This window comes from Takifugu rubripes, chromosome 15, assembly GCF_901000725.2.
Source record: "Takifugu rubripes chromosome 15, fTakRub1.2, whole genome shotgun sequence".
Lineage (NCBI taxonomy): Eukaryota > Metazoa > Chordata > Actinopteri > Tetraodontiformes > Tetraodontidae > Takifugu > Takifugu rubripes.
This window is the reverse complement of record NC_042299.1, coordinates 11,083,956-11,102,964: the sequence shown is the minus strand read 5'-3', so window position 1 is coordinate 11,102,964 and position 19,009 is coordinate 11,083,956. Positions and strand designations below refer to the sequence as shown.

Sequence of the window (19,009 nt, the reverse complement as noted above, 5' to 3'; positions counted from 1 at the left end):
TGCGCCGGCGCGCAGGACCGCCTTCCCCGCGTCTCCTGCAGCGGCTTCATGTATGTTGCCCCCGGCGATGGCGCTGCGGTGAGGCCGGAGAGACGACGGCAGGTATCCTGGTGCCGGAATATCGGCTGAGAGTAAATCAGTGGCTGCACAGACCCTGGAAAAGAGCGTGCTGCCGTTGCTCTTGGGCCAGGGCCTGTAACAGCACCGGTGCATTAACAAGAGCTTGACCCAAATCACAGATAGACATGATAATGCACGGCAGGTTGGCCTTTTGAAAGCTCCGTGCCCTAAAAGGCAAACTGGCCAGTCCGGTCTGATCCACTGTAATTTCATTAATTCGCCCTCTCCAAATAGATTCCGCTCACGGAAACTCTCATCAGAGATATGAGACATATTCTGAGTGTAACACTAAATCTAATGAAGTGCTTTTCGCTGTCTTCTTAACGAGAGCACACATTTTTATTTTATCTTCTTGATCCTGCCTGTTGGTAGCTGCTTCTAAAACTTTTGCTTGTGCGTCTGGGGGTTTCTGTGGGCGCGGCTCCGTGCAGCTGGATCAGGCCACTCTACCGACCTCAAACACAAAGGAGGGTGTCGGGAACGTCTTATTACACCTCAGGGTTGCTAACGGGGATGCGACTGGACCAGATTCAGTTGTGTAACAGAGGATTATGCATTAGATGTTCACTGCGGAAGATTATAGCTTGTAGTGTGGCGATTACAAAGATGCAACTGGGCAAAACCTGTTTTTTCCAGGCTATGTAGTTCAGTTTATGGCAGACCTTTGCCTCATTTAATGGGGTATATACATTTTTTAATTCAGACGAACGCAAACAAGCACAGTTCCAAAGGTCAACAAGTCCTCATACTGCTGAAATGTTTGAATTAATGTGACCTTCATGAGAGCATTATACACATCTAACACCCACGTTCCATTATTCAGGTTGGAGCAAAGGCTTAACTCAACTCAAACAAAGTTCCAAATATACTCTGAAGATGCACTTGAATGCCAGGATGTCAGTTTGAGCCCAGTTTCCATGGCACAGGTTCAGATTATATTCATTATACATGGAGTATGCAACATTAAAGTTGCATTTGAGCAGCTGATCCCAAAAGCATTTAAATGAACTCTTCACCAAGCAAATAAAGCTGATGTATTATTCAGATAATCTCATGTAGTGAAGCTGTAGCACAAATTCCCCCGCTCTGACTTATTCCTGGTTAATGAGGCTGAATTTATCCTCTGAGTGGAGTCATCGGAGGGACGTGATTTGTGTTTGGACAGCAACTTTGAATTTATCCGTTGTGTCTTGAGCTCCTGACCTTTAACTAATTTACACTTGTTTCCACTTTGCCGAATTATTTATGTTGATTTGGTGGGAGTGGAACCTCGGCGGCGGCCCTGCCGGGCAGCCAAATCTGTGCTTTTTGTTCCTCAGCTCATCTGGAAGAGGAGCGATTGGGGAGAGCGGACGAGCGTGTCGTGCTAACGTCACAGCGGTTGAAAAGATTGTTGGCAGTGAGAAAGTTGGACAGACTGGAAGAACACGGGTTAAGTCCTCCATGGAAGAAAAGCCTTCCAGCTCCCAAACACGCAGCTACACGCAGGGATTTTTGGGAGGGTGGGGGGTGTTTTCTTTATTTTGGGCCAGTTTGAAACGCCGTTTTAAGACCCCCTTGATTTTTGTATATAAGTCAAAATAAAAACATTATCAGTTAAAGATTTCTCCTGATTTCTGATCCTCAGCTCTTCACAGGACCAGTAATGACTTGTTTTTAAGATTGAGGTGAGATTGGAGTTTAGGTTAGACTTGGGGTGTTAATTGGGATGGTGTGTGTGTGTGTGTGTGGGTGAGTGGGTGGGTGGGTGGTTACATTAGCCTCTCCAGCTATGTGTAGCAACAAGTCACCTGCCCGTGGCTGTTTAGCTGTGTCTGACCAAACTGACCCCCCCCCATCTTGCCCAGCGTTCTGTTTGAGTCCGTTTGCCAGCTGGTATTCACCCCCCCTGTAATCCACTCTGTGAAGGTGTCTCGCTGCGTCCTCGAGCATTTAACCTTGTCGGAGATAGGCTGGGATCCATTAAGATCTCGTGAAAGGGTTGAGCATTACGGCCTCATTGAGAACGACTTCCATTTTTAATAAACTGCGCACGGCCCTGCAGATCAGATAGAGCAGGGGAGGCAGATAAGCCCGCTAACTCATATCGAACACAAAAGCATGCAGATCTGAGCGTGTTTGTCCTGTTCCCTCTTCTCCGTGAATTCACGCCCGGATGATCGTCAACACCGAAGCGCCGCGGCCACGTTTCATGAACTGCGACGACATTTACCCTGTTTTTAACAGACTCTGATTATTTTGTTTGTAAATGACATCACCGCTGCCAGCTGAACCTATAACATTCCGCTTGTTAAAGTGGATCACTGGCACGCAAACGGCGCTGCAGATGTTCATGCCAGTGATTTGACTTTTTCTTTTTCTTTTTTGAAACTGCACACTCAAGAATGTCTCCATATCTGTATCACTACGCCATCACGCCTAAAGACGGACGTGCCCGGGGAGGTAATGACCATATCTGAGCCAAAGCAGAAATGATGGGATGAAAATAAAGTGGCCGGGGTTAACAGACGGTGATAAGGGGAGATGGGTGACCAGAGGGGAGGGTGAGGTTAATGGAAGTGTTGGAGTAAAATAGGCAGTGGAAGCTGCTTCAATGCTATACGAATTGAAAAGGACCCCCCCCCACCCCCACCCCCCCGCAGCTGAATCAATAAACACGTTCTCCATTCTGTGAGTTACCGAAGGTCTATTACAGGAGAGGTGAGAGGGCGAGCAGGAAGACAGAGTAAATACTTTTCTGTCTGCACAGGAGGAACACAAACGCATCATCATGTTCCCACGTCTCTGTTACGCCTTTTCTTCCCTGATGAAGATGCATTAGGGCCGTTAATACGCTGCTAAAAGATTCTTTTTAGCTGCTTTGACCTGTGAAAGGTCTCTGAGAACGAGTCAGGATTTGGAGATGCCGAAGAGGAAGAAGGTCGGGAGGAGCTGCACCACATTACCGTGGCGCCCATCTCCAGTGAGACACTAGCTGAGCATTATTGCAGCACTTTGACCTCCAATTCAGGCAGAAACAGCCGTTTAAATGCTCCTAAAAGATTACTATTTGTTTAAAAAATAATAATAATAAATTCATTTTTAACTCCATTTAAATGAAGCTGTAATCAGTGGAAATGTGGTGGGTTAGTGAAGCCTCTTCGATGCAACAGCTTAAAACGGGAAAAATTACAGCTGCTGAAGACTGAATTGACCTTTGGAGCTGATATTGATGGTGGCGCTTTAAGTGCACTTGTCACATAATCTTTACTTTCTCATTATTTACCCACCAATCTAAAAATATTACACATTTTCCATCACACGGCACAAGTCAATAGAGTGTCTCCACAATCGACTGATGACACCTTTTGTCGGCCAGTGAACCATCCTGTGGAAGGAACTGTAAATCAGCACCTGTTGGGTTGCCTGAGCTGCCCTTCAGATGGATGGATGGGGGGGGTGGGTGGATGGATGGGTGGATGGATGGGTGGATGGATGGATGGATGGATGGATGGATGGATGGGTGGATGGATGGGTGGGTGGGTGGATGGATGGGTGGATGGATGGGTGGATGGATGGATGGATGGATGGATGGATGGATGGATGGATGGGTGGATGGATGGATGGATGGGTGGGTGGGTGGGTGGATGGATGGATGGATGGATGGATGGGTGGATGGATGGATGGATGGATGGGTGGATGGATGGATGGATGGATGGATGGATGGATGGATGGATGGATGGATGGATGGATGGATGGATGGATGGGTGGATGGATGGATGGATGGATGGGTGGATGACGGTGGGGGGGGGGGGGGGGGGGTCAGGACCATGGACAGCACCACAGCTGATGCAGCAGCATTGCAACACGAAATAAATATTTATAGTATTCTGCACCATTTAATAGCCTCTAAATTTCCATCCGCCACTTTTATCAGAACGGGCCTCAAATCCGCTAAGTCCCAAAACACACACACACACACCCACACACAGACCCACACACACACAGACACACACGCACACACACTCTGAGGAGATGCATCGGGCCTGGTCGTGCACAGCTGTAAGTGGATCACATCTCCGAGGACGAAGCAGCCTGTTGCTGGGAAGAGGCAGCTTTTATGCCACTTTCAAAGGTGTCTGCAGAACTGTTAATCTGCTGAAGGTGACACTTTAATTCTTCTCTCCAATTAATGTTTAATTCCTCGCAAAACATAGTTTCAGCTCACATCTCCAACAAAGCTGCTCCTTCCCCGCCGCGTTATTGGCCCTCATTCTCGAGCCGCACGGGCGTTTGAGGGTTTGGAGTAAATATTTGCTTCTTCCTGCAGAGACAGAAGTCCTGCCCTTCAGGAAGTGCAGCTGTTTGTAAGCGAGGCGGTGCCAACGGCTGCTGCGGCACACACGCTGGAATGTGCGAGGCGGAGGGTTTGATTAGCCCGAAGCTTCTGCGGGGAGTTCAGCTGCTGCCAGCGATCAATGGTCCAGCCTGCGTAGCGCCCCGATCGCTTCCTCACTCAAGCTCCTCTTTGCTTTTGTGTCGTCGGATGCATCACGGCCACTGATGTAATGTCTTCTCCTGTGACTGTGGCCACGCCGCTCTCCAAATATCAACATCCACCCGGTTGCAAAGCTGCTGCAGACACAGCGAAGCCAGGGTTTCCTCAGACTTTGGCGAGTGTGTATTGAACCAAAACGGCCTCAGATCGACGCTATGTGGCGTCTTTGCCCTTCATAGTTTGGTACCTTTGCAGTCCACTAAACAATATTGTACAACTGCATCATTCACAACTGCAGGAGACTCACTTGAGCGTTTCCTTTTCATTATAGTGTGTTTAAGAGTAATGAGTGGTAATATGAGAACCGGTGAAATTTAGTGTGAAGATGTTATTTATTATCCCATCCCGTGAAATGAAGGCGTGATATCATTAGGGTGGGCTCTGTGTCCTTTCCCTCTCCTGCACTGTGTCGACTGGGTCCGTCTCCTCCCTCCTCCGTTGAATAATTGCTTTGAAAAAAGTGAAAGTCACCCAAAAATGATTATTGCTTTAGTAAATGTGCGTCTGATGTCGAATGATGTTGACCCGTGTCCGTGTTTTTAATCTACCAGAAGATATTTAAAAGGCAGTTTTTGAAAATAAAAAACCCGCAAGGTAACAGGAAACTGAACCTCTTAAATACATGTGGAGAGAGAAAAAAGGCAGATTTGACATTGAACTCTAATATAATATATAAGAAATAGAAACTGATTGTGGCCACCTAGTGGTTAGAGAGTGTCATTACTGTTTAAACAATGAGGACCTCCTGCTGTTCTGTCAGCAGGGGATCTTCAGTTTAATTTTAATATTACTTGGGTGACTTTTGGCTGAGGACAGGTTTGGGATTATGAACGCTGAATTACGTTATCACATGTATAAAAATATGTCAACACTGGGACGTCGTTACGGCGGCATGTGGCCGTCAAAAGTCATGTTGGTTTGGCAGTAAAAGTCAGGCAACAGTTGGCAATGAAGGCGATTTATCTTTACAGTATTTTTTTATGAAGAGGAAAGCTGCAAACTGGGGTGCAGCTCAAGAATGACGTTCCCCAAATCATTAAAATCATCTTCACAGCCTTCTCCTGGAGCAGCCGCTCGGGTTTGGTTCATGAATTAATATTTCTGCGGCTGAAGCGCTGACAAAGAACATCTTCTGGCAACAACCATCCCTTTTCCCAGATTTGATTGCGGGGCAGGACGTGACGACCACAAAATACAAGCTGGGAAATAACAATCCAATCCACTTAATTGTTCCGTTCTCTTCAAAATTAATACGGTGAAAACATTTTTAAAGGCAGGCCACAGAATTTCAAGGGCATGAATATGGAATTGACGAAAGAATAAATCTCAGCGGGAGACGGCACCGCCACTCCGCCGGTTATCTGCAGGGTCGGGCCCGCCCGCCGCTTTTGTAATGGATTCAGTGCTTTATAACAGGATGTCTGGGTGTCACTTTATTGTTTGAAGTGAAAAGATGGAAATCATCAGCGCACAATTTAAAAAGAGCCTTCTTTTTTTAAGAATGCCGGAGTTGAGAAGGCGTTCATAGGCGAGGGATAAAAGGTGGATCAATCAACTTGTGTCTGCTCCGGAAACCGACAGGATTCTTAAATAACAGTTACCAAAGTTGTAAATCCCAACTGCGGCACATTTACGGGTCGCCTGCGGTTGAAGGTCTGAGCATGAGGGGCTGCATAACTGTTGATGGCTCTTCAAAAGAAAAGCTCATCAAACCTCCTGTATAATTCATCTGCTCTGCACTTAGCACCACCATCTCACCATCTCACCATCTCACCGTCAGCACCGTCAGCACCATCGCCCCCCCCCCCCAGATGGTGCTGACAATGCTCGACTTAATGAGCGCGCACAGTGATCACAACAATCAGAGAGGCGGCCATCGGAATCAGGTTTTTTTGGGTTTTTTTTTACTCTGCACCAACACAAAAGAACGGTGCCAAACATCAAATCCCAGTTACATCAGTGACACAATTTTTTTTTTTTAAAAAAGGATGGAAAATGTCTCTTATATACTAAAAACAAGAACACCGCCGATCATAAAAACACGGGGAAAGTAGAAATTTCACAAACAACCACTTTCCTTTAAGAAGCAAAAGCCAGAAACGAAGAAAATAAAAATACACAGTAATGCACATGTGGTAGAGAAACGTCCCAGCACCGCCCACACTCACACACATACACACACTTCTGATACACGACGAGAGCCAATGCAATCATCACTCCCATTACCACGGCAATATAATCAATCACATAATAAATATGAGTGAAAGCACCTTTAAAGCTGAAATATGTGTAGCTGATCGACTGAGTGTGCAACATTTAAAAAAGTCTGATATACACATAATTACAACCAATGGCACAGAAAAGTTGAAAACATGAAACCGTTTTTGCCGTCTCGCTCGCAGAGGCATTAAGTGTCACTCTGTTCGTCATTCCGACCGAAGAGACTTCAAATGTTTCAGAACGGTGTCTGTAGAGGACGTAGGTGGGTTGATCCCACAGCCCAGCTGGCAACAAGCTGAGCAGTGATAATTCGCTCTGTTGTTAGTGCAAAGCCTCCAGCTGTGCGTTTTAGCATTAAAAACTGGAGTGACGCCTCCTTAACAAGATACTAAAAATATAAAACTGGTACTTAAATTCATCATCACAAATTAGCATGCTAGAGAGTTTCCACAGCCACAACGAAGCCATTTCACAGAGAGAATGAAAGAAAATAATCCGACTGTCATGACTGTGGCACAGCTGCTACTGTTGGGCGCTGATCTGTAGACCAGTCGCGGCCCATTCCTCCCAGTAATACTGAACCCCATGTTTACCCGCGGTTAAAACACAATCAAACAGGTGGCGGAGGTCACAAGGTGGAACTCTAAAAGCCGGAATTTTCTTGCTTCCACGTCATCATTTACATTCTCTGAAAACCACGAACGCCTGCAGACAGTGAGGAAAAACTCCATGAACAGCTCTCTTCTCAAACCAGACACGTTCCAAAGAGCTTGAGGCCGACTTTTTTTTTTTTTCTATAATTAATGGGTGAAACCTGCGTTACCAAGTGCAAAACTGAATGTATTCACAGCGGCTCAATCCGTGCATAATCAATGCATTCTCCCCCTGTAAATATGGCTTCTGCTCATTTATGGCTCCTTTTTTCCCTTTAGCCAGGCAGTGTTTCCTACCCACAGTGAAAACAGGCAAATATGAACAATATTTTCCCAAGTCCAGAGACTTCAGTGCCTCTGAAAAGGTGCCAGATCGTTGGTTCTGTGTCTCTGCTCTTAGGAAGTCGAAATCTTAATGTCAGCCTCATTCAGGCTTTGGGTCCGTCAGTGCTGATCCACTCTCTCCTCCCTCTCTGTGCTGCTCAGGCTAGCTGTGCTTCTTGGTTGCTGGTTCCTTTGGCTGCACTTTGGGTGCTGTGGCAGAAGCAGAGGAGGAGGAGGAAGAGGAGGATGAAGAAGAGGATGAACTCCAGCGGGTCTCCACGCCCGTGCTCGTCATCTTCTGCTTCCGTCTCTTTGCCAGGGGGGCGTTGTCGACGCTCTTTAGAAAGAAGCCTTCTCTCTTTCCGCGGTTAAAAGCCTGAGAACCAAAAGACAAATGATCTGAAGTCAAAATCCGCCTGTTGACTTTTTGTTCTTGAAAAACATTCAAAGAATTACACAACGTTGTTACCTTGTAGGTGGCATTGACGTAGGTACGGACTGTAGGCCCGCTGGACTCGAGCACGTCTGGGGTACACAGAGGAGTGGTGGACATGGAGGCTCCACCCTGCAGCCAGCTATTCTCCTTCAGATCAGACAGTTTCAGACGATTCTCTGGGTCTACTGTGAGTAAACCTGAACCAAGAGGGAGGAGAGGGAGGGGTTAAAGCTGACAGGGGGCAAACATGATGTGTTTATCGCCGAAAGGTAGCATAGTCTCATCATTTATTTGTACATTCCGCCACCTGGCGGTCACTGATGTTACTACAGCACAGATGGTGAGAATAATGGCGACTGTGAGCTGTTTAATAGCCAGTGTGAAGCTGTTTGTCACACTGAACAGACACTTTTACTGAGAAAAGACAGCGAGAGAACAGCAGTTACTTCTGTGTCCAGAGGCCAAAGTTCTCAGAAAGAAAAAGTTTACAGCTCGAATGTATCTAGGTAGTATAAACCAAATGGTGGAACTAATAAATTGAGTAAAATATTATCTATGGCACACCTTTGACGAGCTCTTTGGCATCGTCTGAAACACCCTTCCAACATTCCCCGTCCAATGAGAAGTCGCCCTCTTTGATTTTGTGCATGATGTCGGCAGCGTATGATGAGGTCATCCCACGCTGTTCACTCTGGAACGGCACCTGGCCTGACAGCATGGTGTACTAATGAACACACACACACACACACACACCATCAACACTCTAAACAGCCTCACCACCACAGTAGAATTAACAGATTTGATCTAAATTACCAAGATGACCCCGAGACTCCAGAGGTCGCAGGCTTTGTCGTACCCTGCGCTCTCAAACAGTTCGGGGGCAGCGTACTGCAGCGTGAAGCAGGGCGTCTGCAGGGGAGCGCTCCCGGCAGGGCACAGGCGGGCAAAGCCAAAGTCTATTACCTTCAGGTTGGAGTCCTCCCCCTCATCTGCAAACAGCACATTCTGCAAGATAAAATGCAGTGATCATCATCTCATCTGCCTCTTTACACGGAGCTTCAGGACATCGCAGAGATGACGGCAACCTTTAGGAGGACAGGTTCTTCATACCTGACTCTATAGGCTGGATTCAGGATTCACATCAATGACCGTCTATTCCTTAAAGCATTTCAAAACTTAACAGATAAAGAAGAATCCTAATAAACATTTTCAGAGAACTACATAAAACACAATGATGGGCATCTCTGGGAAATATACCGCGCACAAGTAAAAGTTAATGGTGCGCTCTGTCATTCACGGCTCTTTTTAAGCCTTGTCCTTGAGCTAATTAAATCCCACGGCCGGCGGAAGATGACAAAACGTGCTTGATGATAGTGTTAAAGTGACACAGACACAGAGGCATTGGGCTGTCCTCTGTATATTTCCACAACCTTTAACTCCAAACACTGTATATAACTCATTTCCAATTTACTTCAACGGTTTTTGTTATTATGTTAATATTCCCGTACAAAAAAGGCAAGGAACAGTAGAGAAGTAGTCTTGTACATCTAAATATCAGATAAACGTGGGCCTTGAAAATGTTTAAAAACTGCCGACTGTGGCTGGAGGGTATGAGCGTGGTAGTAAATAATGATGCTGGAGCCGAATACATCCAACCTGCAGCTGAAAGGGCACTGCACCCCTAGTCACACGGGAACTCCGTTAAGCCACGAAAGCGCAGTTTACCTCGGGTTTTAGGTCTCTGTGCACGACTCCTGCTTCGTGCATGAAGCTGACAGCTGACACCAGGCTTTGCAGCAGCTGGCTCGCCTCTGCCTCACCAAACAGCTTCTTCTTCTTGATCCTCTCCAGTAACTCTCCTCCCCTCAGAAGCTCCATCACTAAATATGTGTGGTACTGACAGAATAGAAGAAACACGAGCAGGTGGTTATTTCGTGTGTGTGTGTGTGTGTGGGGGGGGGGCTGGTTGTGATAAAATGGCCTAAAGCACAACTGATGTGCAGAGTCTAATCATCCAGGGGTGCCCAAATCCAGTCTTTGACAGTCTGGCCGAGTTATGTGTCCTACCGGGTACACAACACCTTCACCTGGGATTCCAGTGTCCCTGGAGGAAGCGTTTTCTGCCTCGGAGGACAGTAACCTCGGACCAGCACCCTTTACGACTGGATTTGGGCACCTCTGGTCTAATCTTTGTACATTTCCAATGATAATGTTTAGTTTGGGGGAACAAGTGTCCCAGTCGCTAACTGTACCTGGTCAGTATAAACTTCGTGCAGCTTGACAATATTTGGGTGAGATTCACAATGTCTCAACGCAGCGATCTCCCTCTTTGTGTTTGCCTCCATTCTAACAAAGAGAAGAGGCACTCAGATATCAGCCCATGGAGTTGAAGACAGCCGAGACAGAAAATGAGGCCTGACGTGCCCTCTAACCTGCGGCTGACGATCTTGACAGCGTAGTCACGCCCACTTTGCTTGTGTTGGCATTTCCTGCACACAGAGAAACTGCCCGCGCCCAGAGGAGGTCCGCTGAGACACAGCTCATAGTGGTTAAAAAACTGGGATTCCTGGACAAATGAGATAAATCTGGACGTCACACTGGGCCGTAACATCCTGCTAACAACAGCGTAAACGCCTTCAGTGTGCAACACAAGTGGAAATGTACTGTATGTCGCTGATAGAGATTTGCAGTCTGCCTCGTCCTTGAAATAGGATAAATCGTGCTATAAAACCATCAGGGAGAGTTTTGTTGAAATAAACAAGAGAAAACAAATGTCTCCTTTCATTTCCTTTTGGTAGCGAATTCTAAGAACCGTACCTCTAACATGGCACTGCGCTGGACGGATGCAGCACCAGGTCGATCGGTGCTGATCTGCTCCACAAAGTCTTCCATGACTGCGTTTTTATTAAAAAGGATGGACGGGGCGATGAAGGAGTAACCCTGGAAAAGACAGATCAGGAATATTAGTTGATGAAAACCAATGTCAGTGCTTTTTCAAACTTCCTGTAAAAACTGTGAGCACTTCTGAGGGACTCACTTTGAACAAACGCCCAGTGCTGGGGGGAGTGCTCGCCGGAGAATAGACTGGATCCATCCCAGTGAACTCCTCGGCAAAGTTCCCAACATCAAGTTCACTCTTGAGCTCTGGTTTAAATGGACTGGGTACCTTCTTCTGTGCTAGGTCATCCCAGTTGAGGCCCTGTATGGGAACAGGAAGCAGATGGAAATAACTGCTGAACGAAGAGGCAGACGAGTGAGAGGTTGGCGGGATAAAGACCTTGAAGAAAGGGTGAGCTTTAATGTCTTCGGCCCCCCGTGGTCCAGAACCCAGCCTCTTGTGGGGGTCTTTCCACCAATAGCTTCTTCAACAGGTCCTGAGCAGTGTGTCCAATCATGGAGGGGAAGGGTGGATCGCAGCGCAAAATCCGCCTGAAAGAGCAGAGGGCGAGTGTGAGACTCAAAAACACAGACTCCGCTATCAAACAGTTTGACACATAAACTGAACACAACTTTTGCACGAGTCTTTCCGAGTTAAAACGAGATGCTGCGTGCGCTCACTTTGACACTTCGCTCTGGGAGTTCCTCTCTCCCTCCAAGGTAAACGGAGACGCTCCCGTCAGCAGTTCAAACATCAGGATCCCCAGACTCCACCAATCTACAGACTGAAGAAGAGAAGTAGCATAAAAGAAGCGACTGGGAGGTGACTCCGCCCAGTTTCACGCCTTACCTTGCCGTGTCCAGCTTTCCCTCTGATGATTTCAGGGGCCATGTACTCAATGGTGCCACAGAACGAGTATGTCCGTTCCTTCTGAAGTGAACCCAGTAAATGCATCACTACAAAACCTCGACAGAGCACGGTGAAGCTTGTGATGGTTCTTTTGTACCTCCTCTTCCAGAAACTCCTTACTGAGCCCGAAGTCTGTCAAAACTATGTGTCCTTCGCTGTCCAGGAGAATGTTTTCCAATTTGATGTCTCGGTAAACGATCCCGAGCTGCTGACGCAACAAAACCACAAAGAAATGTCCCAATATACAGTGATTCAGAAAAAAATCCATCAATTTAGAGAAGTTGGACAGCGAACACCCACCTTGTGTAGGTGTTCCAGAGCTAAGATTATTTCCCCGATATAAATCTGCACCGCCTCCTCAGGAAAGTGGTCGCGCTGATACAAGTGAGTGAACATCTCCCCGCCGCTCACGTAGTCTGCATTCACGCCCAGGAAAGAACCAGGAAGTTGCACGTCAGCGACACACAATGCAGAAATTGTTGATTCATATGTGGCATCACTCACCCAGGATGAGATGCAGCTTGCTCTGGGTCTGAAAGGCGTAGTGCAGCGTGACCAGGAACGGAGACTGGCGGATGTTCTCCAGCACCTGCCGCTCAGTTCGAGTGTGTTCCGTCGTCTTTGCCTTTTGAACTATTGCTGCTTTCTTCAACACCTGAAGTGATCACGTGCTTTAGTGTAAAATCTCTGCTGATCTGACAGTAAAAGACCAAAACCTGAGGATCTGTCTAGAATGTGGTCATTCCAGAATGATAGTTTGCTGCTCTTGTATCACTGAAGTTCTGTGAATTGTAAACACCCACGTGTAACCAAACCTTTGACACCTGAGCAGACACTAATGTCAAGGATTTCTTCACGTTTTCCTTCATTGCTGACAAAGCAGGGGTTCTTTGGGTTCGTAACAGAGATAAAATGCTTTGATCGTGTCTCTTCTAGTGATTCATGATCAGTTGTCTCACCTTCATAGCATACAGCTGGCCCACATCATGACCACTGTTCTTCCTCACCAGAAACACTTTTCCATAAGCTAGAAGACGACAGATAATCAGTCATTTCATTTACTTCTATAGTCAAGGCAGAAGTGCTGTGATAAAATTACTGTAGCAAACTGAATGAATATAAGGAAGACGCAGCTGTAACATTTGAGTCCTCTTGACTATTGAGACTTACCTCCAGTTCCAAGGACTTTGAGCAGCTCAAAGTTTTCCATGCCGACCTTCTCGGTGTGACCTGTGAGGTTAGCTAGCAGCAGAAAGACACCAGACTGAGGCCAAAACACAGTTGTTGATAGTAATAAATGGCATTTAAATGTTAAAGTTAATGCTTTGAAGAATCAAATGGTTGAAGAATCAAATTCCCCACTGAATTAATGAGTCATTACTATTAATAGATCGGGCCCTTATCTATTATTGAATAAAGTAGATTTCATCCAGCTCCAGTTATCTTCTTTCTGAGACTGTGTGAGAGGTTTTTTCCTGAAACGCTGATTTTATCAGTTGTTTGATGAGGCAACAAGTGTATGCAGTCATGGAGAAGTGATCCAAAGAGGAACTGAGGTTGGGCAATGCTCTGACCCTGTTAAAATACCCTTCGCAACTGATTCACAGAGGGGGGTGTAACATTATTTAAAACATACATCTACAATATAAAATCTAAAGTAAAAAAACACTATTATTACCATTTCTGTATTTTTACATTATTATCAGGGATGGATGGATGGATGATTGATGGATGGATGGATGGGTGGATGGGTGGATGAATGGATGAATGGATGGATGGGTGGATGGATGGGTGGGTGGGTGGATGGATGGGTGGGTGGGTGGATAGGAGGGAGGATGGATGGGTGGGTGGATGGATGGATGGATGGATGGATGGGTGGATGGGTGGATGAATGGATGGATGGATGGATGGGTGGATGGATGGGTGGGTGGGTGGGTGGATAGGAGGGAGGATGGATGGATGGATGGATGGGTGGGTGGGTGGATGGATGGGTGGGTGGGTGGGTGGGTGGATGGATGGATGGATGGATGTATGGGTGGGTGGGTGGGAGGGAGGATGGATGGATGGATGGATGGATGGGTGGGTGGGTGGGTGGATGGATGGGTGGATGGATGGATGGGTGGGTGGGTGGGTGGGTGTCTAAAGGCAGCTGGTAATATCAGTGACTTACCATTCGTGATCTGATGTTTGACGGTGCAGGGCTTTTCATTTGTTTTTCCATCAGAGTCATCACTACTATCAGATGCGTCCCCAGACATAACTTATGAATAAACTACAGTCGGTTTTAGGATGAACTTTTTAAATATTCACAGCCTGCTGGAATTAATAACTGCAGAGACTAGAGTACAGTCGCATTATGGTGAATAGAATAAGATGGAGAAGGCGGACGGACAGCTGTGTGTACTAACAAAGCTGATGTTAAGTTTATCCTCCTGCATTTAACATATTGGTTATCTTTATTTATATCATGCGACTTCCAGCGCCAGAATACTCGTAAGGCATCTATTCAGAGTATAGCTGTCGTTTGGTATGTGTTACTATTAGTGCAATGTAAACTACTGTCAATGCGAATGTCTAAAGTTTAAGAGGCTAACGTTAGCATTACTCGCGTAAGAAAAACCTTTATTCATAAATTTACTGAAATTAACGAGTGATTGCTTTGAGTAATTACGAGTCAGTACTTGCAGGGCGTTAATGGCGATGTTACTGCTGCAGCGGTGGGTAGTTCCCCCTGATAATTCCAGCTGTTGCCGTAGATTTGCGATCTCCTTTTGCCCGTCAAAGTTTGAATGTTAGCTAACGCTAATGTTCAGTAAACGTTAGCTATGTTAGCTGCTCCCTTCGCACATAAGCAATCACGCCATGGTGGGTCGTCAAAAGAGCGCAGAGTCCATTTTCTCTTTCTCTCCACTAAGGACGAATTATTTATCCATTACCGAAAAAGATTACATGTTTCTACCAGTGCCGAAGCTAGCTGCTAACATCAGGATGCTCTCAACACAACCTGGGCGACGGTTTGTCACGTGATCCATCAGTGGGGGCGGAGCTTCAGGACAGGAGGCGAACGTGATCGTCTGACAGTCCGTAATGTTCACCGTGACACAAAAACACACAAATATACAAGATGTTGTTGTTATTGGTGGGACTCTAATGATGTGGGACAAGTTTTTCAAACATCTTGACCAACTAACTTCCAAAAATGATGGCAAATTAATTTAGCATTCATCTCCTTCTAATTATGCATATTGTTGATTACTACGCAGTCTTTGACTTAAAAATGTCCTTCGAGCCGGATTTGAACCAGCGACCTAAGGATGCCTGTTAGTCCGCTACAGTCCTCCGCTCTACCAACTGAGCTATCGAAGGTTATAGTTACAGTAAAAACATTAAATCGGTGATCAATCATCTCAAATTAATGATCAACACAAGAGATACAAACAGTTAATGAGCGATCTTGACGCATTTTTTTCTCAATCTAAAGACATTGACAGCTAAACACTGACATCTACTGGCCCGTCTGTGGTACTGCTGTTTATATACCAACGCATCACCACAGCACCGGTACCGGTACCGCCACCAGTATCATTAACAGCACCAGCAACACAAGTTAGATAGATATTTAGATTTAAATTGCATTGTTGTGTGACCTTGGTATGAGATGGATTTTTTTTCGAGAAGAACAAAAGAACATGCATATTTTCAGTGTATCTTTATCGTCTTTCAATGTGACAAAGTTTGGGAAATAAAACCCCTCATACAGTCATGAACATTGATAAATTGTAATATTAAATGGTAAAAACGTGCTTGGATTATTGGGATAGCTGTGGCTGTGCTGTTTTGTCAGTAAATTTCGGCAAGATGCTCTCCACATTTATCGATTTAAATGCTGATGTGACAGAATGGGCAAAATATCGAAATTACATTTTTACCAATACATAATACAACAAACGTGATATATTTAATAATAAACACTATATACTAAATACAATAATAACACTACTGTGATGCAGGCAAATTTAAACGACAATTTTGACGACATCTTCGGAACCGCAGATGACACATGTGCTGAATTAAAATTTCGTCCCCTTAATTTTGTTTTTTCTAATCAGGGCCACGGCTCTGATCTTAATCTCCCTGGTTTTCAGAGAGTAAACTATGGGGTTGACGCAGGGGGGGATGCAGGAGGCCAGAGACAGACTCAAGACGCGCTGATCGGCGTCGATCAGCCGCACGTAAAAGCCGAGGATGAAAATGGTGAACAATGGGATATAAAATATAGCAACCAGGACAAGATGCTCCACGCAGGTACCGAGAGCTTTCATCCTGCTGTTGACCGACTTCATCAAGAACAGGGTGACCAGGATAGCGGCGTAGGTCAGCAGGATAAAAGTAAAAGGCGCAACGAGATTCACGACGGATGCGGTCGACGACACGGCCCAGTGCAGCGTGTAGTCGTTGCAGGCGAGTCGAAACGTCGGCGCATAGTCACAGAAGTAGCTGCGCACTGTGACGGACTTGCAAAAAGACAGCCATGTCATTATACCTGTTGAGAACGCTACGAGGCCCAGTGAGTAAGACCAGGTCACGGCCACAATGCAGGACATGCTCCGCAGGGTGTTGATGGAGTTCTGCTGCAGAGGAAGCATATTGCGATCAGCCTGTCGTATGGCCAGGATCGCCAGCGCATAAGACTCTAAAGTGATAAAGGAGTAATAGACGAACATCTGCAAGAGGCAGATGTTGAAGGGAAAAAGTTGTCCTTCAGGAGAAATGTCTTGATCATGCTGGGGATGGTGGTGGAATTCAGGACCATGTCGATGACAGCCAGGTTGACCACGGCCAAAACTTGGGAGCGTGTAAACAACGATTAGAGACGATCACGTAGATCAGCAAACAGTTGAAGAACAACCGTGACCACATAGACAAACGCCAGGAAGATGAAGTAGAAGCGGATGTGGGGAAACACCTCGAATCCAACGACGTAGAAGCCTGGAGGGTGAATGATGATGGAGCCGTTTGAGACGGTCCGCAGCAGAGACATAGCTGGACTCCACAAACCTGCACAATCCAGAAAGCAGTTCACACCACAGCATCAGCACAACTTTGACTCATTCTCCAGGACTTGATGTGACTCACCTGCTGGCCGGGTCCGATGGCTCAGATCTGTTTAATGCAGCCTTGACTGCACAGCTGTTTTGTCTGCACTTGGTTTTATATACGAGAGTCACTCACCTCTGGAGACAAAGATTTCAGCTCAAAACACTCTTTTACTAAACTTGCACCAGGAAGGGCGGTATCTGGCTCTCATTAAGCTTCTTCTCTGCTCAACCATCCTAATTAATCCTCTGATGGCACATTTATTTATCCTTGTTTCAAAACCAGAACTTACAAACAGCACTCAGGTGCCTTCACGAATTACATCATTATCAAACAACCGTCACCAGTTTACATTTCCTCAAATAAGCATCCTACACCAGGGAAATTATGTGTGAACAAAAACAATAAACAGGTGCTCTATGTGAGGGAAAAATACACCTTTTCCATGAACTTAAATTATTTCTGATTTATTTTCACAAGAAATCCATTTTTGATGACTGATATTATTTTATATATCAAATTCATTCCATTTCAATGCCATTATAGATTGATTTTAATGTAGACAAATAATCACAGCCTGTTTGATGATGCACTGTTATTTAAAATAAAAGAAACATATATATATATATATATATATATATATGTATACTACTCAAACAATTAGTGGAACACTTTTTAATCAGAGTAATAGCAACCTATCAATCAAACTTCTGGGATATTGATCTGGTCAGTTAAACAGCAGACGGGGCTGTTAATCAGTTTCTGCTGCTTTGTTGTTAATTAAATCAAAAAACAGGAGCATCAGAGGGGCAACAACAAGATGGCCCCCAAAACAGGAAGGGCTTTCCAGGTTGAGGCCACTTTTTTCCCTCCTCATCTCTTTTGGCCTGATTTTTTACTGACTACATTCTACTGCTGTAGTTATTATTGGCTTGGATCAACATCTCTGTTGATAGCATGGTGCGGTACCTGGACGCTACAGAGGTTGCACAAGCAGTCCAACTCCTCCAGGATGGCACATCAATACGTGCCGTTTGCAAGAAGATTTGCTGTGTCCTCCCAGCACAGTCTCAAGAGCATGGAGGAGATTCCAGGAGACAGGTAGTTACTCCAGAAGAGCTGGACAGGGCCGTAGGAGGTCCACAAACCCTCAGCAGGATCAGTATCTGCTCCTTTGTGCAAGGAGGAACAGGATGAGCACTGCCAGAGCCCTACAAAGTTGACCTCCAGCAGTCTACTAATGTGAATGTTTCTGACCAAACAATCAGAAACAGGCTCCATGAGGGTGGCCTGAAGGCCTGACGTCCTGTAGTGGGCCCTGTGCTCACTGCCCGGCACCGTAGAGCTCTATTGGCATTTGCCATAGACCACCAGAATTGGCAACTACGCCACTGGCGCCCTGTGCTCTTCACCGATGAGAGCAGGTTCAACCTGAGCACATGCGACAGACGTGAAAGGGTCTGGAGATGCCGTGGAGAACGTTATGCTGCCCTCAACATCATTCAGCATGACCGGTTTGGTGGTGGGTCAGCGATGGCCTGGGGAGGCATATCCCTGGAAGGATGCACAGGTTAGATAATGGCACCCTGACTGCTATTAATCCTTGGACCCATTGTCAGAAGCTACGCTGGTGCAGTGGGACCTGGGTTCCTCCTGCTCCACGACAATGCCCGACCTCATGTAGCGAGAGTATGCAGGCAGTTCCTGGAGGATGAAGGAATTGATACCATTGACTGGCCCCCATGTTCACCTGACCTAAACCCAATAGAACACCTCTGAGACATTATCTATAGGTCCGTCCGGCGCCGCCCGGTTGATCCTCGAGCTCAGTGATG

General features: G+C 46.1%; 2 protein-coding genes and 1 non-coding gene across 3 annotated transcripts; all 3 read right to left on the bottom strand.

Annotated features, from left to right (window-relative positions):
• Nucleotides 1–6,556: 6,556 nt before the first annotated feature.
• rps6ka4 (ribosomal protein S6 kinase, polypeptide 4) lies at nt 6,557–14,362 on the bottom strand. The gene is given in 19 exon segments (XM_029848528.1): nt 6,557–8,230; nt 8,324–8,487; nt 8,855–9,014; nt 9,104–9,295; nt 10,016–10,186; nt 10,543–10,636; nt 10,723–10,856; nt 11,108–11,230; nt 11,328–11,489; nt 11,568–11,639; nt 11,641–11,719; nt 11,849–11,952; nt 12,018–12,098; nt 12,175–12,285; nt 12,378–12,493; nt 12,582–12,732; nt 13,037–13,104; nt 13,248–13,319; nt 14,248–14,362. Coding segments are annotated over 19 exon segments (2,355 nt in total). The 5' UTR covers nt 14,336–14,362; the 3' UTR covers nt 6,557–8,017.
• A 995-nt stretch (nt 14,363–15,357) lies between these two features.
• trnay-gua (transfer RNA tyrosine (anticodon GUA)) lies at nt 15,358–15,443 on the bottom strand. Its single transcript is given in 2 exon segments — nt 15,358–15,393; nt 15,407–15,443. It is a non-coding gene; the product is annotated as a tRNA-Tyr (tRNA).
• Nucleotides 15,444–16,147: 704 nt separating this feature from the next.
• Nucleotides 16,148–17,198, bottom strand: LOC101073534 (olfactory receptor 5B2). Its single transcript, XM_003971078.2, is given in 4 exon segments — nt 16,148–16,827; nt 16,830–16,919; nt 16,922–16,979; nt 16,981–17,198. Coding segments are annotated over 4 exon segments (966 nt in total). The 5' UTR covers nt 17,119–17,198.
• Between the last annotated feature and the right edge of the window lie 1,811 nt (nt 17,199–19,009).